The sequence below is a fragment of the Lytechinus variegatus genome, chromosome 10 (assembly GCF_018143015.1).
Source record: "Lytechinus variegatus isolate NC3 chromosome 10, Lvar_3.0, whole genome shotgun sequence".
Lineage (NCBI taxonomy): Eukaryota > Metazoa > Echinodermata > Echinoidea > Temnopleuroida > Toxopneustidae > Lytechinus > Lytechinus variegatus.
This window is the reverse complement of record NC_054749.1, coordinates 27,641,341-27,664,179: the sequence shown is the minus strand read 5'-3', so window position 1 is coordinate 27,664,179 and position 22,839 is coordinate 27,641,341. Positions and strand designations below refer to the sequence as shown.

Here is a 22,839-nt window from a genome sequence, read left to right as displayed (position 1 = left end):
TAATTCCTTGAATGCACGAAGCTGGAGCTACAGCCGGGGTAATATATAGTGCGCCAAGGAATAGGAAACTGGATTAATCGGTGCCTCATAAATGCAATATTATTATTATCATTATTTACCAACATTCAAAATATCATGCAAAAGCACTCAACGCATGCAACCTGTGCTTGTCATATTCCCTCGAATGCACTGCATTGCACACTAGTTTAACTGTGCACTATTTACATATTAATGCATTAAATTTGCAAAAGCCATGCTCTCAAACCACTGACTAAAAACCACGTTTGTGAAGTAAGCACTAATGTTCCAACCGCAGAGTACCCCAGTCACTTTTAAAAACTGTTTCAACTGCTTGCACAGCAAAGCGAATGAGTCGTGAAAAGATCATGTTAATGTCAACTCTGTTCAGATAGCAATATTCAATATTCAGTTGATAGCAAGACACGCAATGAAGATCAAATCCACACAACATGGGAGCATCGTGGTCTAGTGGTTATGATGCTTGTCTTTCAATCTGAGGGACGTGGGTTCAATTCCCATGGTATGTTTTCCTTCAGAAAGAAATTAACCTACATTGTGCTGCACTCAAGATGAATGGGTACCCAGTAAGAAGAAATTCCTTACAAAAGCTGCTCAAGCACACCATCAAGGCAGCCGTGCTAAAGCCCGGTTAATAATATTATCATGATGAGCGTGACCTACTGGCAGAAAATATGACATTATTATCATTAGTCACCCCCTCCAAAAAAATAGAAATTTGATTTAAATAAATAGAGATCAAATTTTCCTGCTACATTAATATAGCAATAAAATAAACCAAGAAGACTGAACGCAAGTAGACTAAAATTTCCTTCATACGGAAAACACCTGGTTGGTATTTCATAAGGCTGTTTGTAAGTTATGAATGACTTTATGCACAAATGGTGACTCTTCCTTGTGCTAAATGATACATCCCTTGGTAGCTGACTTAGCACCTGAGAACATGTTTCCGTCATGCATAAAGTCATTTACAAATAGCTTTATGAGACACCCACCTGGATTGTACTTCCAGCCAGGGTCAAGTAATGCAGATATTGCCAACTATTGAGTGAAACTACAAAAATGCCAACTTGACCAATGTCTAGGCCTACATAAGAAATAAGGTTTGGGAAATTAATACATCATTAAGATGAGAGATGATATCAGGAATGAACTTAGGTAAAGCCAGACTGATTCCATCAGGGAAGCATTTTCATAAAGCTAAACAGTTATTTTTCACTGACTGGTGTTATAATCCCCTGAAATCCTTGCATCTGATTGGCTCAAAACAAGTCAGTTAAAATCACTTTGGCCCGAATTCACAAAGGTCGACTAAAGTTATACCGGGGTTAAATTTAGTCGGGGGTTAGCTAACACCCGGGTATAAAGTTAGTCCACCGCGCTATTCACAAACGGAGGACTTACTAATCCATGGACTAACTTTAGCACCGGGTACTAAATTTAACCCACGGCTGAGTTATACCCCGGGTATAACTTTAGTCCATGGATTAAAATGACGTCAAATGACGCGTTTTATACCCCGGGTATAACTTTAGTCCACCTTTGTGAATTCGGGCCTTTGTATTTCAAGAAACAGTACCCCGTAATACAAAACCTTAAAAATAGATTGTGGGGCTGTTTTCTGAAATGGATGGCATTGATTATTATGATAAGTTGTAACAATCAGCTTTGAATCAAATGCTAAGGTTTAGGGCACATGTTCCTGAAAGGAAAAGACTATGTATGGACTCACTCACTTGTCTAACTGGTTCAGGAATGCGATACTGGCAGCATGTTCGTACCAAGACAGTAGCCGTCTCCAACGATATGCGATGGCCTACAGATACGAATATGGGGTTGATGGTTTTCTCGCAACTACGCAGGGCCTTTAAGAAATGACAATAAAAGGAATGGCAGTTTTGTGTAAGCGTTACAGAATGGAATATAAAATGAATTTAATGACTACTTCAAATATAGTAGAGGGTGCAGACATGTACATTTTAAGCCCTGAAGTTGACCAGCTTTCAATTATAAATCAAAGTGATAGGTCATTTCACACCATTTTTGGAAAGATATATCAAACAACTTAACAAATTTCAAATTATGATTCAATTAAGGTTCTACATAGAATTTCTGGAATCTTATTCACTGCAGATGTTTGTTATAGGGAACAGCAACAATGAATAGCATCTGGGACATTACTTGAGCCAAAGATGTACATGTTTAAAATCAGCAGAAACAGTAATGAATAATAAATACCAAAAGTATACAATGATGTTCATGATGATGGTAATAATAATAATAATAATATTAGGTGGAACACCTCTGGCAGTCTCGCCTGCATTTCGCAATTCGATATAGCAGCAGTGCTGACTTTGAAAACAGATATCGAATAATTACTGACAAAAGAAAACACTCATGATACTAAATAATATGTCCATTGACCCAACATGACCTTTGACCATGATCATGTGACCTAAGACATGTGCAAAACATAATTGATTACCCTTGTGTCTATGTTTCATGAACTACATGTGTAGATTCATAAACTTTTAAAGTTATGACAATTCCACAAATATCCCCAAAGTGGTCAAAGTTTTTTGACCCTATTAAAGTGACCTTTGACATTGGTTATGTGACTTGAAATGCAGGCAGATGTTCAATGATTCACTATTACCCTTATGTCTAAGTTTCATGTTCACTGGTCCGTATACTTTCCAAGTTATGACAATATTTCAAAAACTTAACCTTGGTTAAGATTTTGATATTGATTCCCCAACATGGTCTAAGTTCATTGACCCTAAATGACCTTTGAACCTTGTCATGTGACCTGAAACTCAGGCAGGATGTTCAGTAATACTTGATTACCTTTATGTCCAAGTTTCATGAACTAGGTCCAGATACTTTATGATGACATTTCAAAAACTTAATCTTGGTTAAGATTTCAACATTGACAACGTCGCCGGCGCCCCCGTCAGAAAAGCGGCGCCTATAGTCTCACTCTGCAATGCAGGCGAGACAAAAAAAACCAACATTAACAACAACATTAACAATAACCATAATAATAATTTTTATATAAAAACAATAGTAATAATAAAAGCAGAACCTAAACAAAAGTTTTAAGAAACATGAAATGGAATATTCTATGCATATACAAAAAACATCTGATGAAGATATGAACATACAATATTGTACAATCTCTTATATTGGATGTTAAACAAACAAACCTTTTTTTTCATTATATCCTACATACATTAACTCCTATGCTGATTGGTTTTAATAGCATCATGTGACCCAACATACTCTCACTATTTTGCGATGTTTAAAATGAAACGCCCACTGAAGAAAATTGTCTACTGATATTCTGTGACGTCAATGATGGAAGAGTGCACTATTCCATCAGTGAAGTCACAGATCATGCAATCTCTTGGACACATCGGTCAGCGAGGTGCCTTTAACGGGCAAGTGCTGTGAAAGAACAGCACAGGCACTAATCATTGTTCCACTGAGTGCGTGGCTTCAGGAAAACTAGTCAGTGCAGTGAGTTGATATTTTGGTTCTGATTTAAAAAAAAGGATGAATTACAAGAACTAGATTATCAAGATCTATTGTTCTAACTTTCAAATATAGGATTCAAAACAAATATGCCTGGCCTTTTTTTTTCAGAGGGAACTAATCATCCTTTGTTGTACTGGCAATATTACTTTTTTCCTCTAGGGAAAAATAGTAATGCCATGCCAGTCCCACCTCAGAAGAATAATTCCCACTATACTCAAAGCCTGATATATTTGTCTATTATACCACCACTATCACTATGGAAATGTAAAATTTCTTTACATTTCCTTTTAAACTTGTCTATTTTAATGGGAGTGTACAGTATAAAAGCAATTCTTAACTAGATATGAAGAGCTTCACTTTCATAATCATTACACACTCTAAATTGGCAACACAATGAAAACAACAAAATCACTGTTTAAGGACGTTCAAAAGTTAAAAAGAAATCCATGTCATTTTCACCAAATTTTGCACATAGATACTTTAGAACCTGAATATTCGAAATATGCAAAAATTGACATAGGTCCATGTGCTTGATTTTTTGCTATAGAGCTTCAAAGTTCACCCAACTGGATGTTCTTAAGAATTGCGTATTCACAAGAATTTGGCATTTTTAGACCTCGTAATATCACTACAATGAGTTTAAACCTCTATTACTCAGTCAAAATACATGAAAAGGTTATCAAATTTCACAAGAGAGTTAATAATTGTATCGTTGGAATGGAGAATATCTTTGTAGTGCTATTTGTTTGCAATGTTAAGTCAAACAGCACTGTCAGTTCTTAAAAATGGTGTGAAAGCTAACATAAAACCCAATCTCAATCTTCTTTTATTTCAATAACAAACTATAAAAGTACAATAAATTCTGCATTTTATTCAAAATCCATGTCATTTTCACCAAAATTTGCAAAGTTGTAGAGGAATGTATACCTAAGAGGTGCAAGCATTAGAAAATAGGGGTTCATGTGCTTGTTTTCAAATTAACAGCCTTTTTTATTAGAGCAATGTGTTTTTAAAAACACCAAAAATATGCCAATGCTTAGTATATATGTGAAGGAAAAATGAAAACCACTCTACCATTTATTCAAACTCGGGGTCATATTTGTGATTTTTGGCAGCACTGCAGAGTAAAGTAATTTGAAATTGTAGAGATATTAAAAAAAATAATTTTATTCTTTTTAGCTTCATAAAATAATGCATCGGATCTGCAGTTAGAGAGCAGATGATGAGAAAAATCAGCTCATACCCACAGCTGATGAATCACCTGTTCATCCATTGTGACGTCAGCGCGCAGAGTGTAAAATATGCACAGATCATAATGCGCACAAACATAACTGTGGAACGTCCTTAAATCACAAATTGGCAAATTTTCATTAGAGTTATTATTAATCTTCACTCATCTTATATACAGTGCGTCCCAGAATAAATGAAACCGAGATTTAGCGATCATTTATCATAACTTAATCATAAGTATAATAGACAAATGACCTACCAATTTAAAGCTTAGAATCTCCTCTTTCATCTGATATTACTTAGGTTATTTCTTATTCACGCATGAGTGAGCAAAAACAATTTGAAGAAAGGATACCAAAAACTCATTTGGCGGGGAGTATCTGGGTTTCAAAAAGAAAACCACATTTCCGAAAAGTTCAATATCTGCTCTTTAATTTGCTACCTCAATTACAGAAAATGGTCAAGAAATAAAAAAGTTCTAGTAATTTTAAATAAGGCTTGTATTTCCATAATTTCATGAGATAAACGTGTTTTCACCGGTATCCCACAGAAGTTTTTGCATGGTGAACAAAAAAATTAATGCATGGCTGATCGTCAACAAAACAAAGTGTCGTGTGAGTTTGAAAGCCAGCCTGGAGAACCTCTACATTTTATGAAATTATTGAAATTCAAGCCTTATTTCAAAGGACCAGAACTTTGTTATTTCTTCACCATTTTCTCTCATTTAGGTATCAAATTAAAGAGGAGATACTGAACTTTTCAGAAATGTGGTTTTCTTTTTGAAACCCAGATACCCCCGCCAAATGAGTTTTTGATATCCTTTCTTCAAATTGTATTTGCTCACTCATGCGCCGCGAATGATAAATAATCTAAGTAATATCAGATAAAAGAGGAGATTCTAAGCTTTATATTGGTAGGTCATTTGTCTATTTTATTTATGATTAAGTAATGATAAATGATCGCTAAATCTCTGTTTCGTTTTTTCTGGGACGCACTGTATATTGAAATCTAGGATTGCTGCCAATATCATAATCAGGAAAAAGGAATATTTCTTTTTGACCCTATAAAGCCTGTTTTATATCTATGGGTTAATATTACTGCACATGACACAGTAAAGAGCTGCACTCTAACGACTCAAGACATCTCTGGCTCCGATGTTAACATAAATTTCCTTCTACCAAGGTCATAATTATCCGAACAATATGTGGATACGATCATGTCTGAAATCAACACAAAATATGAATTCATTACTGTCAATTCAAAACACATCACTTTCAAACCCACCATAATATTCCCCATCCTTGATCAATAGACATGGAGAAAGAATACATTTCTCTAAATCAAAACCAATTTGCTCCCAACTTTCTTCCTTGACGTCTCTCCTTGAGCTTGAGAGAAATTTGGAAGTGTGACGGACATCAGCCGCATTGTCACGCTCAGCAAACATACCCATTAACACGGACTTGCACGCTATCGGCAAAAAGCTAATTGATGTCATTCTTCGAGAGGATAACAACAAGATGGCACTCTAATTGCTGGAATGGTTTTATTATGGTTCGCCCATCCTCTCCATGTTGAAATAGAAACCACTACATCTTCCATGTCACTTTTCTCCAACGGAGATTGAAAATCTTCTCTTTTTTTTTCTTTGTGAGGTTGTTTTTTAAAAATAAACTTTTGTTTAATATCGCAACGTTTCTTATAATTCTTCATATCTATCCTTTTAATAAAAATACAATCATGACATAGGAAAACATTATTTCTTGACAGGTACTATGCTTCTATGTTGTTATGTTTGTGACAATGATAAAATTAAACATATATCTATTCAACAAATCACTTTTTGTGTGAAATAAAGAAAACAATTAGGTGGAATTTTGTGCTATTTTTTTTGAAGAATTCATAGAAGTTTGAAAAAAGTGGGCGATATGAAATGTTCATACTGACAAAAATCATTTTATGATTGTAAGACATTTTTTTTATGCTGAGTGATATAAATTATTGCTTATGCTAACAGATTGTTATTCTGTGCTGGATGTGATCACAATTATGATTTAATAAAACTATCACTATCGATATCATTGCAGATATTACATGTACTGTATGTTCAAGGAGAAAGTGTTATAAAAGAGAAATGATTAATAAAATATAGGAAATTAGACCTGAATACATGTAAAGTGCGGAATAATTTAACAGATCCACTTTGACATTCGGCTCAAAACCTGATTTGTATTAGGACTAAGTTTCCTTGCAAGGAACTTTTTAAAGAGCACAGTGTGAAACTATACACTGGTATTATATTTCAACATAAAGTTCTTTAGCAGTTATGTTACCAATAAGAATAGCAAATTGCCAAAAGTCGTTGATATGTGTGAAGTTCCGATATTGAACTACTACGGTATTTCTACTTTGACCTACAACTTGATAGATTTAAAATGTCAAGTCTTTATGTGTGTGTACATGTAAGTTACACGAGGGCCCTTACGTTCAAGATTCAAACTGTATTATTTTCACTATGGCCTCGAACTTGTTAGGTTCAAATGAGTATTGGGAGTATGACATTAATGTTTCTTGTCTCAAATCTCTCTTAGGCATTCTAAAGCCTGAAATGAAATATATGTCAGAGTTTGAGAGACGAGTTAAAGCATGTGACATTTGTTACTTCGCCCATGGGATTGAGATTCATGTCAAGAATCACCAAATCGCAAGCATCACTTCACACCCTATATTTCCATAGTTTTTTTTGTGAAAAATGTAGATCTATGATGGACATGTATAATGGAACGTATTCAACACTTTGATAAATTTCTTGTGCTGTTTTGAAGAGGAAATATTATAGCTAATAGATGAACCCCTCCCCTTAAAAAGATTCATCTTCACGTACATAACTTAACCTCATAGAAAAAGTGAACGAAGAATATTGATGATCGGAAATACATAATAAAAGAAGATACCTACAAATTTGTTACGGAAATGACATCTGCATCGGGCAGGAAAAAAAATTAACTGGAGCTGGGGCGATTTAGCCAACAAAAGGTGGTTTCAGACCGCCTTGAAGTTCGTCAGTTCCAGGTATTCTCTGATCGGGAAATTTACCCCGATCAGAAAATACCAGGTATTTTGGTAATGTGAAAGCAAACTACGCGTAATCTCCCCGAAAGAAAATACCCGCTAAATAGTAGGTACTTGGCGAAATTACGAGAACTTTCGCAGGGATTTTTTCCAAGGTCGCAGGTATTTTGGCGATGTGAAAGCAAATTACGGGAACTTTTACCCCAGCGTGTCGTTGGGCGCGGGAGCTGTGGGTGGCTGCTGGGCTAGTGATTTTGAATCTCGCGCCTTGCCTGCTTATCAGACCATACTATGCGCATGCTCGTAACTTCAGGAACTTATCCCGAAGGGTATGTTTCGGGGCGGTGTGAATGCAGGAATAATTAATGGGTATTTTTTAGCCGAAAACAGTTCCCGTAATTTAACGGGGATTCTTGTGATCGAGGCGGTTTGAAACCACCTATTATGATCAAAAGACCTCTAGAAATTCCCATTTATTGCCAAGTTACAGCTTATCAAATGTTGAAGAGTTAGACAGTAAGTTTGCTTGAATTTAGGCATCTTACTGTACTCTGTTAAAGATGTGACAATCTTGGCAATCAATTGATCCGCAACTCTCAATTCAAACAATATTTCAGTGTTTACTGAACATTCCGGCAATTTTCACCCCCATTTTGCACTTGAAAACGTGTACTTATTTGCCATATAAACACCCCTATTTTTCCCAATTTCATATACACTTGCAAACAAGGACCAACCTGTAGCACAGGTGAAAAGACAATCTATTCTATAATTTCAAATACGTTGAACTAACCTCCATGTATTTCTTTAAAGTCATGCATACTTTAGTTGCAAACACTCTGAAAAAAAAACCCATTTGGGAGTTATCAAGAGAGTGATCATAGAAAGAAATTATAGATGTCAAGACCAACTATTTTCAGGTCTCACTGACATTTAAGGTACCGTAATACCATTCCTCCTATTACCTAAATTACACAAGACGCTACTTCCTATCTAATCTATAACTTGGGCCTCAAGCTGAAGAAAATGTCAGGTGATCGGTCACATGTTACTTGGGTGACAAAAATTGCTGTGATGATATGTATGGTGATTGGAAAGATAAAAAAAATTGCCTTACATGAACTGTTCTCACACAAAAAGGAAATATTGTCATTCAGGTGTTGACTACATGAACAAGAATTTCAATTCAATATCTTTTAAACTGTTCAATTAGAAATGTTGTATCTCCCATTCTGAAATTAAAGGGGTTCTCCAGGATGAAAAGTTTCAAAGAATAAACTTCAATGACTAAAATGCTGAGAAATTGATCAAGATCTGATGAAAACACCTGTGTAATATAAATAATAATAATAATACATAAATTTATAGAGTGCAGAAACTACTCCATAATGTATATATTCTACTGCGCTTTATAGGACTCCTAAAATGATTGTTATTAATTGAATAGATGTGTTTAGAAGTTATTGAATAGATCTATTTTTGTGAAAACATTTTATACATGTATACATGCATTAGATGGGCTGATGATGTCATGTCCTTACTGGTTCCATGACATTTGCTCTGGTGACAATTGCTCCACTAAAAAAATCCACAAACTATATGGAATTACCAACTTCAATCCAGGGTTTAACACTATATATACCCTATCCTAAACTTAACCCTAAACCTAACATAAAATCCTATAAATTTGCAACCCTAACCCCAACCCTACATCAGGATTGGGCTCAATTACAAGGAAATTGATCAATTACGTAATTGATTACATTTATTTAGTAATTGTAATTATAATTGAAGTTTTAATACAGAGAGTAATTGTAATTGTAACTGAAAAAAAATGTAATTGACTGTCAATTACTTTTAATTACATTCAATTACTTTAGACCTATTTGAAAATGACTTTTTTTTCAGGCATGTCAACTGCTTCAGCATAAAAGAGAGTAACAGGCAGAATCTTGTCAGTTTTTCTGTAACTCAGACATAATTAGGTTGAAATAGGTGGTACTACGTACAGAATAAATATGGGTTTAATTCATGACTATTCTAGACATAAATTGATATTGTAATAGTAATTGACAAAAGAAATCAGCAATTGTAATTGAAAACAATGTAATTTAATCGAAAAGTAATTGTAATTGAACATTTCTTCAATTACGTGATTGTAATTGAAGAAAGTAACTGAGCCAAGCCCTATAACCTTACATCTTATAAACCCAAAGCAAATGTCGTGTTTTGTTCTCACTTTCCCTTTTGTTATCTTATTACATGTAACCATGATTATTGTATTTTAATACATGCATCTAAAATATGTCCTGTGTCAACTGGTACATGAACGGAGGTTCAAAGATTAATACCTATTGTGGCAACGATCTTAAAATAAGTTTGAACAGAATCCAACAAAATTACCACCCCGAATGTTTGTATAAATAAAAAATATGTGCCAAAATGGCTCTTGAAAAAAATGTGTAATTACTGAGAAATGAGCGAAATTAATACACTGTCCCACATATGCTTTTCTGTGTTAGTGATCAACTGATCATCAGAATGGTCGGTTTCGAGCTATGATTTCATGATTTCACAAAGATAAGTTTAGATCAATGTACCAGATCTATGACAACATGGTGACAATCCACCATCACTTTTAAAGGGGAAGTTCACCCTGACAAAAAGTTTATTGTAAAAATAGCAGAAAATATAATAAAAAATATTGCCGAAGGTTTGAGAAAAATTCATCAAATAATTAAAAAGTTATTAGAATTTCAATTATTTGATTTGTGACGTCATATGCGAGCAGCATTCCTACGTAGCGAATGGTAAAAAATCAATGAAATGTCATTTTCTCAGAAAATTGAAAATGGTTTTCACTGTAAATTTTGTATATCAATAGACTAATCGTTTCACACCCGATCATGAAAAGAAAACAAAATTAAGTCATCAGGAACCATACAAAATTTGAAATTCATACATTTTATATTACATAACACATGGGGCAGCTGCTCGTTTATGACGTCACAAATCCAAAATTTTGAACTCTAATAACTTTCTTACTCTTTAACGTATTTTCCTCAAACCTTCACCAATAAAGCAATATTGACTGGCCTCGGGGCGATACGACATATATCGCCCGAGTCGTAGACGAGGGTGATATCAATTTAGTGAGGGCGATATATGTCCTTTCGCCCCCAGGCCAGTCAATATTGCTATTATTAACCAAATCAGACATCTAGAGCCAAATCGTTAAAATTTAGATATTTTAAATTTTTAGAATGAGAATCTAGTTTCTCATGTTGAGCAGACTGGGCTTCTGAACTTTACCATTGTGACGTAATTGAAATGACGCGTCCCTGGCCTAGGGACGCAGTATCCAGCGTTGTCTCAACTTCATTACCATTATGACGTATAGCACTGCGCGGTTCAAGGACGCGTACAAAACACATTGAATACCCGGATGTTAGAGCTGCCTTTTATTGCCCGCCACATTTCCACGCATTTTCTCATTGACTTTCTTGAGCGGGCAATAAATTGGGCCCGTGGATAAACAATTGGAATTTTATTGACCGGCCATTCGATCCCAGTGTTAAGCAGGCAACAATGTTTCAAAGTTGCCCTGCTCAGATGTCTGATACAGTTAATAATATTTTTTACTATTTTTTCTGCTATTTTTACAACAAAGTTTTCTTCAGGGTGAACTTCCCCTTTAAAAGACTCTCATGATACAGGGACATGTCAAATAGCAAACTGTAAAAAGATCCAAAAGTGGACTCACCACAAAACATATATCACTTTCCAATTCTGAAATCTAGAATGTCCTTGATACTTTTGCTACTCAAAACACTACCAAACTACTTTCTAAAACCAGTGAGGTTGTCAGAACCCAGTACACTCAGAAAAAATTGCTAGTTTGTAAGAACGCAAACAAAGTTTAATGATTTTAGTTCCTCCATAGGTCCATGGTTCCTCGAATTACATGGTGTATAATCAATCATGAAAACCAGTGACATTCCATTTATGAAATCAACATCTTTGTAGGTGAACCACTTTTACACAATCTCTAGCACGCTATACCCTGAGGTTTTAATGTTGGTAATGTATTGGTAGAATTGAATGCCAATAAGGGCTATTCTCACGAGATATAAGATGACCTGTGTAACAAGTGTCCATTTACACTCTCTCTTTCCCTCGGTACAATGGGTGATTGACTGTCAAGACAAGACTAATTAATAACTGTATTCCCAGGATGTCCGCAGGGTAATTTCTGCCATTAAGTAGCAAAAGGGTGTAAGTGACATTTAGTTAATATTGAAGCTGTCATATTTCACCTGGTGTGTTGAACTACATGTTCTTGTTCTGTGGTCCTGTTTCATAAAACTATTTTGCAATAGCAGGTATTATAAGCTACTGAAATCATTCAATTTGTTTGGCTGAGAGTTAACTTGTTATAGAAATTGTGCATTTGTTATTTAATAAAACAAGTCTTTATGATACAGGAAACAGATGCATATCTTAAATCTCATTAGATTAAGTAATGTTCCAACAATAAAGGACGAGTACATGTATTGTATTGATGTTGAGACAGGTCATATTTCCCTCATAAACAGAAAATATCACTATTCTATTTGTGCTATTTTTGTCACTATACAGCGTATTTGTTTACAATCAGAGAAATTACTTACATCAGATTATGTGATATAAAATGCATGGTAACAAACTAATATAATTTCTTGTAAAAATGGACCTGAATCTGGGTTGGGAAAAATAGATCAGGGGAAAATTATTGAAATATGACAACATATCAGAAGTGTAATGACACAAAGTTTTTGAGGGGGCTAGATATGGCATAATGCATTAAATTTATAGAAAGTTAGAGCAAACAAAGCAAGCTATCAAAATTTTGACATTTTTATTACAAAAATCAAATTTTGTGATAGATTTTGAGATAATATTCAGAAAACAATATACTTTGCCCTTCTCTCTTTCCTTTTCTCTTTTTTCTTTGGTTGTGAAAACCCCTCGTCACCCCCCCCCCCCCCCATCTGTAGGTCAGTGCAGCATTTTTATGATTCTTGAGTGACATTCTGTTAAAGAATCTCGCAACTTTATAGATGATTTGCTTTTGCAACAAATAGTAAAGAACACATAAAAGCAATCATTCTGGGTTATTAAAAAATCTAAGTGGAAATTAGTAGAACCTGTCACAATTAAAGATATTATCTTTATATATTGTTATTATCAACAAAAAAAAATGATGATTTTTAAAAAATATATCTGGGAATTAAATTTAATAGATAGAACAATAATTTTATCAAAGCATGTAATCTTCCTCTTAATCAAACGCAAAGCTATTAGAAATGTGGCACCGATCATTCCCAAAGTTACAGAATGCAATTTTGATGTTAAAATACAGTGAATATTATTCTCCTCAGTTCATGTATTTTTCATCTATGATTTCCAATATCAAATGTGAAATTACTGCATGAGTAATCCATTCCTCCGTTGCATTCAGTCTCATCAATATAGCTTCCATAACAAGACCACTTAGTCCTGATTCTAAGAAAGAGAATTAATTTTCGACTCAAGCATATATCCAAACCAAATTACAAGATAATAGAATCTTTCAGGCTTCCATCCATAGTAGTCTATTTTCACAAAGCTCCATTAACAACAAACTCTGCTAATGGAGGGCATTTAAGGCACGAACATGATATCAACTTCTTCAAGGGATTTTTTAGAGGTGTTTATCTGGGGAAAGGTTTCAAACAGACGAGGATATCAACTATCTGCTCACTTCACAATCTCAATGGTCAAGCCAGAGGCACGTGCTTGCAAAAAGATCTTCCTGAGTGAGTGAAAATCCTTTTTTTTTTATCCGAATATTGTAGAAAGCTTTATCATAAAGCTGAAGGTAACCCATTGGTTGCATGCACTCACTACCAGAATAGGAACCCTTTCTTTTTCAGGTCATCACAACAAGCTGACAAAATGTATCCTTCTTTATAATCAATGCAAGCAATGGTTCCCATAAATCAAACAAAAAAACCAGGGATTTGTACATTTTCTTTTTCAATAATAAAAAAATCTAACCACTCCTCCACTCTTCTCTATCAGTTGGGACTATTGATTAAAGGGGTAGAATTCAAGATTGACTTTGAGATATGGTATGTACATGCTTCCTCTAAGAAAAGGGCAAACAGATTTTCAACCTCTTTTCAGCAAAACCCACTTTAAAAATATAACATCCAGTTGTTTATCATTAATAAGAGGCCAAATAATTTTTATGAGCAGGAAAGTAATGACAATTGATTTTCAAAGATAATTATAATATAGATTTTTCACACCGGTCTACAATTACTGTGTAACATCGAATTTGATCACTTTTTACAGGGACTGATTTGAGTTCTAATGGCATGGTGGTTTAATGTTCTATGAGATAAGCACCAACTTTGATGTCATGATTATTCATACTTTTGAATTATGTTTTTCATTAGATCCACAGGAAAAAACAATGTGTCCAATAATAGCGACTGGTATTTTGCACTAAGCCAAGTTCAAAGATGAAATGGAAAATCGATGTGCTATTCTAGTCACCTGCTCTCTTTGATTTTAGCATCGCGTTATATCAGGAATGCTTACATAAAACATGGACCTATAAAACATGCATAAAACCATGGTTTGGAATTTGCGGTTCACCTAGAAAGAAAGGAAAGGTTATTTTTACAGAGTTGCCCGTGTGGTTACTATGAACTGGCTTATAACAATTCTACAACATAATATTAATATGCTTTTCACACTGCACAATTTCTTTTTAAATCTAAGAAATTTGTGGGGTTAAGGGGGTCTTAGCCCCTCCAATTTCCCAGGGTTAAGCTTTAAAGATAAATTCCAGTTTTGGTAACGATCTCAAAATGACTTTTTACAGAATCTAATATAGGCCTAATGACCACCCAAGTGTCTGTTTGTATGAATAAAAAATATGTGCCAAAGGATTCTGGGAGAAACTGTGTAATTGCTGAGAAATAAGCAAAATAAGCGCGGATTCGGTCACTTCCGTCGGGTCTTTATTCCAGCAATAATAATACACTGTCCCACGTGTGCCTATCTGTGTTGGTGATCTTCAGTGTGAATGTTTTTCAGCGTAGATTTCAAGATTTCACAAAGTTCAGTTTATGTAACTGTACCAGATCTTCATCCTCGATGATATACTGACAATTAAGCCTGGTTTTACAGACTTTCTCATGAAATCAGTGTTTACTGCAACTACTGGAATTTCTCTTTAATAGCCCAACTCTTTTCCCCACATTTTGGCAAAGTGGGCTAGCACGGTAAATAGTATAATATCTTGCCCTGCAAAAAACAGGGTTAGCCGGCTTATTGTAGTGCTAGCTCCACAATTGCGGTGCTATTTTAGAGATGCAGTGTGAAACGAAACCTGGCTAATGAGAAGTAGGGCATGGGGCTAAGCATTAGCCAATCTCATCCCATCCCAGAAGTAATTAATTGCACGTTAATTGCGCTCTAGGGTTAAGGCGTTTAACCCTGGCTAAGCAAATAGTATGGGGTTAAGAAAGACAGTGTGAAACCAAACACAGATAGTATGGGGTTAAGGAAAAGCAGTGTGAAAAGCAAAAAAGTCTGAGTACTACTTTTCGTAGACAATATTACGTTATGGCTAAGTACTGCCTTATAGTGCCTTCCAAAGATACAAATCATATTTAGACAAATGATCATGTACAATACATGTACATGTGAAGGTCAAGTCCACCACAGAAAAATGTTGATTTGAATAAAAAGTGTGTGTACCTCAGCTGATTCAACGAGTCTGCATAGCAGACTAGGTCTACTGAGAAATGGCTCGCTTCGCCCGCCCTTTCAGGCTGGTTTGCTTCGCAAACGAGCCATTCAGATTCTGCATAGCAGACTAGCTCATACTCATTACTTCTTGATCAAGCCAAGATCATCAACTTCCATATTTATAAAGAAAATACCTCAATTTTTTTTACCACCTCAGGCTTGTTAGTCTCAAATAGTCAAATTGTATTTGTGCCGAGACCTTCAAAAATAATAATTGGTCTCTCCTCCCCCTCCTTTTTACTCGTGAATAAAAGTGCGCCAACTGTATAGCAAGAGAAAGGCTGAAGTAACCCCATCCACATGATTGAGAAAAAAACAACATTTGGTGTGAGAAGATCAAAACCATTCAAAGATTCCAAGATAATAAACACAGCTCTGATATCACATACAAAATTTTCCCATGAGCGCTGACCAAATCAGTACCCGTATTGTTGCCAACGAAAATGAAAGTCATCAATGTGAGTCCAAATTGATGTAAAAAAAGTCTTGAATGGAATAAGCCTATAGGGCCCCTGATCGGACCAACCCCCACAGAAATTTTCAAGCTTGCGGCAAGCGTGCGACAAGCTTGCGGCATGCTTGTAACTAGCATGCAGCTAGCTTAATAAGCGTGTAATATGCGTGCAGAGTAATACATGTAGTTAAGCGATCTTTTAGTGAGCAGGGACTGTTCGCCAGCGTGCACTCGCTTATTAAGCGAGCGCCCTGCTAGTTGCATGCTAGTTACTAGCATATGCGGCACGCTTAAATTTCTGTAGGGGAATGTTCTCCCAATCATAAGGACCAGAGGGGCCACTATCATTATTTAAAGTCGAGTTATAATATTTGTCTATTGATCTTTAAAAAGGACCCTAAACAAGGAATCTTGCTTTGATCTCAGACTACCCTTAACAAGTAGTTTTTCCCCACTCTCAAATATTTCAATTTCATGATTGGAGTGATTATAAGTGCCCTTTCCAAGCACCATAATTTAGTATATTAGAATAATAATCACATAACACTTTACGCTTTATGTTTCAAAGCTGAACAATTGAACAATTATCATTACCCTGGTTAAAGGATCCTTCACTGTTCCACACATAGAATGCACCATCTCCACTCCCTGGGGTCAGGGAGCATCCCAGCCAGGCAGCCGTTTTTCCCAGTGCACACATGCCAATCTATTAAACACACTGACTTTCACATGCTACCCGGTACCATTTAACACCTGGGTGGACAAGTGCCTTGCCAAAGGACAATAGCACCGGGTGGGATTCAAGTCCACTCCAATAAAAAGTTGATTTGAATAAAAAGAGAAAAATCAAACAATCATAACACTGAAAATTTCATCAAAATCGGATGAAAAATAAAAAGGTTATGACATTTTCAAATTTCGCTTATTTTCACCAAAAATGAGAATTTATCGAATTTACATTACAGTTACATGTACATCAACTTTGTTTTCAATAAAATGTATCTCTTTTCCTCTTTCAATCTCTTTATATTTATAATTACAATGATATTGCATGGAGAGCCCTGCTCGCATAGGACAAAAAAAATTGAACATTTGTAAAATTTTCTCTTCAATATCATCTGATGCATTTGTGATAAAACCTTCAATAACATTTTTATAATGTTTCTTCATTCATTAGCAGGGTAAACCACTCCTTTAAAATCTGTTTTTATTTTCTTCCTATTAAGAAGGTGTAATTCAATTCTGTTTGACTTTAATACTTGCTATATAAAATAGAGAGTACACGTATTTACTTTATAGTTGGTCAAACTTTCATCCCAGCCAGCAGGTCTAAATTAAGTTAAGGGATTTTAACGCAATGAGCTAATTCTCCTGACCATCAGCTCCCAAATGAAGTTGTGTCATTTGATAATTTCAAACCCTCCGCAGATTGTGATTGAATATCATATTTCATATCAACATCACCCTTAAAGATTCAAATCATCTTTTATAGCCACACACACATGTATAGTAGCATAGTGGTGGATCTACATGTATACCAATGCCCATAGCGAGAAAATATCATTTACGCTTTAATACATCTCTCTCTGAAAAAATCCAACTATTCCAGTATGTCTAAAAACTAATATGATGTGATAGATATATACGATAGAGTGAATAACATTTTGCAATATACATGGAAGATGAAAATCAAGTTTGTCTCTAGAACAAGAACAATATTATTCCATTCTAAAGACAAAATAGATTTTCATCTTATAAAATTAACAATAACATTAATATCCTAATGTTATTCACATTATTGAACCTTAATACCAACCCCTTTGGAAAAGAGACATTCAAATTATCTGACATTTATGGTGCAAATATTCTGAACACACTCTACGTGTACAATCCATCAACATGACACACACAAACACAGAGAGCGGTGTTGGCTCGGTCGGAAACGCGTCAGCCCGTCGAATCAAAGATCGTGGGTTCGAGTCCACCCCGGGCGGATGACTGAAGCCAGTGCGTTGTGTGTAAACGTCTCTCCCATGTTTCATAGATGCAGGCTATGTTACAATGGAAAACACTCATTCCCTCGGATAGGACGTTCAATGGAGGCCCCGTGTTGAGGACAATCACCACCTTTGCACGTTAAGAACCCACTGCACTATTCGTATAAGAGTAGGGGGAAACCCCGGTGTAGTGGTCCACCTGCATTCCCCCCAATCAGTTATATCGGGAGGAGAGACCTGCGGGTCATAGTGATTCAGTTCGCTTTTCGCCTTCCAGGCACAGATGACGCCAAACAAATAATAACAAAATAAGTAAAGCAGATTTCAGTTCAACAAATACATACATCCAAACAAAACGTGTGGAACAGTGTACTGCCAACAGGAAAAAAAAGAGAATCTCTCTTGTTCATCAAATCATAGAAATGTTCTGCAAAATGTGCTTTCCTTTGAAATATTAAAACAACCATAAGAAGCATCAGATTTGTTTTTCAACTTCATTATCAAACAGGCCTCACACAATAAAAGATTGAATTTCTTGTTCTGAACGGAATAATTTCATACCATTCCACTGAGAAATTTGAAATAGTATTGATTGATCCATCCCAAAAGATTGTGCTGAATGACAGAAAAAAAACCAACCTGATAAATTTCTATGAAATCATCAATAAGGGAAACTCTATAGCTGCAATGCCAGCTGCCATACAATACGGCCAATCAATCAATATTTAATGTTATAAAAATTTCTTAAACCAAAAACATTCTAACCAGCGGTGGAACTTACAAATGTAATGAAATAACCTTGTTTATTTATTCTGAGAGAGAGAAAAACTGGTCTACATGTATACAGGGACCTTCATACAGTTGTACATGCACTGCTATTTTCTGATTGGAAATTATACCCACAAAAAGTACATGTAGCACGCAATTTATCAATATTGAATTAAAGAATTTGTAATATCCCTAAAAATATCATATTGTAATTTTTTTTAATGAAGTGAATAAGGAAAGAATGAAATGAAAAAAGATTAAATCTTCTCACAATAAAAGTGAGGATTATTATAAAACTGATATAATGAGAACTTTCATCTGGGGCAAGGATTCTCAAATGGTGGCGCGCGTGCCACTTGTGGTGCACCGAGACTTGCGGAGTGGCGCGTGGGAGCCGGAATAGAAAAGAAAGAAAAAAACATGAGAAAATAAATGTTTGATCTACTATTAATCTGGAATTGAGGTTTGATCATTTTATTGCAAAGGGAAAATAAAAACTCAGATCTTTTTGAAATCTAAATGCTTATTGATTTCCTCTCATTTTGTGTAATCTAGCATTTGATAACCCCTATTACATGGAGGATTTATGGTGTTCTTCTTATTTATTTTATTCTTGATGTATTCATGTACGACTGGTACAAAGACTATGTGAACAGTGCTTTTAATAATAATGATAATCAAAATTATGTTTTATTTACTCAGAGTAGCCATTTCGGTTAGGGAACTGCAGCGGGCCCTGCATTTCCATGTATGTTATTATACTACTCTTCTCCAATCTAAATGCTGAGCGCCAAGCAAGAAGGCAGGTTTCATTCCTATTTTTTTGTATGACTCTGTTGGGGATCGAATCCACAGCCTCCCGTTCATGAGACTGACGCTCTACCACTGATCACCGTTCCTTTTCAAACATTAAGAACAAATACAGAAACCTAATAACAAAATTCACTTGAGCAAAGTCATTTATCATTTTTTAAAATAAATTGTGTAGTATGTTGGTATTTTCATATTTTATGTTGATTTAGAACCCCTCTCGGCCAGAAGGCTTCCTACTTAAAGGACAAGTCCACCCCAACAAAAACTTGATTTGAATAAAAAAAGAAAAATTCAACAAGCATAACACTGAAAATTTTATCAAAATTGGATGCAAAATAAGAAAGTTATGACATTTTAAAGTTTCGCTTCATTTCACAACAGTTATATGCACATCTCGGTCGGTATGCAAATGAGGGAACTGATGACATCACTCACTCACTATTTATTATTGTATTTTATTATATGAAATATGAAATACTTTGATTTTCTTGTCATTGTCATGTAAAATGAAGTTTCATTCCTCCCTGAACACATGGAATTCCATTGTTTTAACATTCTGTGCTTCAGGCAAGGAGGTCCTAATAATCAAATTCATAAAAATTGAAATATTGTATCATTCAAACAATAAAAAACAAAAGAAATAGTGAGTGACATCATCGACTCTCTCATTTGGATGTAACTGGCTCGTTCATATAACTTTTTTGTTAAAAATAAGCGGAACTTTGAAATGTCATATAACTTTCTTATTTTACGTCCGATTTTGATGAAATTTTTAGCATTGTGCTTGTCTGATTTTTCTCTATTGATTCAAATCAACATTTTTCTGAGGTGGACTTGACCTTTAAGCTCTTCAGGGGATTCTGCACCCCCTCCCCCCCACACACACCACAATATTTCGCTCTTTCGCGTGTTGGATAGTGGAGCAGTCCAGATTCTCAACAAGAAATTAGGAGCTTCAACAAAATAAATTGAGAATGGCTGATCTAGGGAATTCTTCAAGCTGGTAGGGGTTTTTGCAGTGTGAAAGCAAATTATGAGAAGTGCGGATGTGAGGCAAAAAGGGAATGGACATCAACTGACTGCAAGATTCTTTCTTGTTGAGCACTGGCAGATGACTGTATACAGGAGCTAATCTATCTGGTTGAGGCAGGTGTGGATGCACAAAATAAATAACGTATCTAGAACAAGAAGAACCTGTCACTGAATCCCCTCAAATCGTACATGATTCAAATTTATCACTAGATATGAATGTGTATTGTATGCCTGCCCTAAAACACAAGAAGCTCTGACATGATTTATTTGAATGAAATGTGTTCTACAGAATAATTTTTGTGATTTTCATTACATAATTTCTTGTTTGATAAAATTCCCGATCTAAGTAAAGTGTGTATTTTCTTTTTGCTATAAAATCTATTCTTAACCAGGGAATATGCTGACATTTTTAGAATATTCTATTTGTCTTTAGATATCTTTCTGATATCCAATCACCTTCAAATTTGTAAGATAAGTGCTCAAAGAGCCCTTTCGTACAAAAATGGAAAAATATTGCCAACAGAGGGCACTGCATTCCAAGATTTGAATCTTTATTGACATTTTCACAGAGATTGGCAGTTGAAAAAAAAAAGATCAGACAGCTGCTACAAGTTTTTAATTAAAGATAGGAATGTTTGATGATACTGAAGTACCAAAGCTTAATAGCAGGGCTTTTAAGTTCTTAAACTTGAAAGGGATTTTTCAGGAATAGGGCAGTGTAAAAGCAACTTATCTGCACGTAAATGAAAAGCAAACATGTGCAACAAAAGAAAAATAATCAACACACACATGGCTTCTATTACTGAATAAATAAAAAAAATACTACCAAACGAAAATCAAGGAAATCAATCATTCTATTGATTCATGCAAGAATATAAATGTAACTAATTGCAAAACATAAAGAAAGGAGGGACAAATAAAAACACCAATCACTGAAACTTGCAAAGGGGGGGGGGGGTGGATGACTACAAGTTTTTCAAACCATCCATAAAACATGTCTTCCATATAATGAAAAAAATACAATGACATAACATGTACTGTATGAAGGGTATTTGTACATATTTAAAGGAGAATGAAACCTTTGGAATAAGATAGCTTGTGTGAAAACAGAAAAATCAAAGAAACGGATCAACAAAACTTTGAGAAAAATCGGACAAATAATTAGAAAGTTATGAGCATTTAAATATTGTGATCACTAATGGTATGGAGATCCTCAAATTGGCAATGCGACAAAGATGTGTGATATCACTTGTGAACAACTCTCCCCATTAATTTCACTTAAATTACCTCTATTATCACATCTGTCAGTAGATCATGTGTTCTTTCTATAGGAGGGCATGTAATACAAATTTTTTAAAGGGGAAGTTCACCCTGAAGAAAACTTTGTTGCAAAAATAGCACAAAAAAAAGTAAAAAATATTGGTGAAGGTTTGAGGAAAATCCGTTAAAGAGTAAGAAAGTTATTAGAGTTCAAAGTTTTGGATTGGTGACGTCATAAATGAGCAGCTGCCCCATGTGTTATGTAATATAAAATGCATGAATTTCAAATTTTGAATGGTTCCTGATGGCTTAATTTTGTTTTCTATTCATGATCGGGTGTGAAATAATTTGTCTATTGATATACAAAAGGTACAGTGAAAACCATTTTCAATTTTCTGAGAAAATAAAATTTCATTGATTTTTTACCATTCGCTATGTAGGAATGCTGCTTGCATATGACGTCACAAATCAAATAATTGAAATTCAAATAACTTTTTAATTATTTGATGAATTTTTCTCAAACCTTTGGCAATATTTTTTATTATTTTTTCTGCTATTTTTACAATAAAGTTTTTGTCAGGGTAAATTTCCCCTTTAAAGAATACATCATGGATAAAGAGTTTGTATCACCAAAAGAAAAAGCAAGAAGGGACATTTTGAGGGTAGTTTACAGTCCATCAAAGGGAAAGTTGTTCACATGTGACATCACGCATCCTTGTCCGTTGCCAAGGGAGGATCTCCATAGCATTAGTGATTGCAATATTCAAATGCTCATAACTTTCTCATTGTTTG

General features: G+C 34.9%; 1 protein-coding gene across 3 annotated transcripts in view; it reads right to left on the bottom strand.

Annotated features, from left to right (window-relative positions):
• LOC121422196 (endonuclease V-like) overlaps positions 1-22,839 on the bottom strand; it is a 71,193-nt gene that overhangs the window by 25,422 nt on the left and 22,932 nt on the right. For all 3 annotated transcript variants that reach the window (XM_041617089.1, XM_041617091.1, XM_041617092.1), the window contains exon 8: positions 1,776-1,904. In XM_041617089.1, the coding sequence (XP_041473023.1) occupies positions 1,776-1,904 (129 nt within the window). The remainder of the gene's footprint in view (positions 1-1,775; positions 1,905-22,839) is intronic.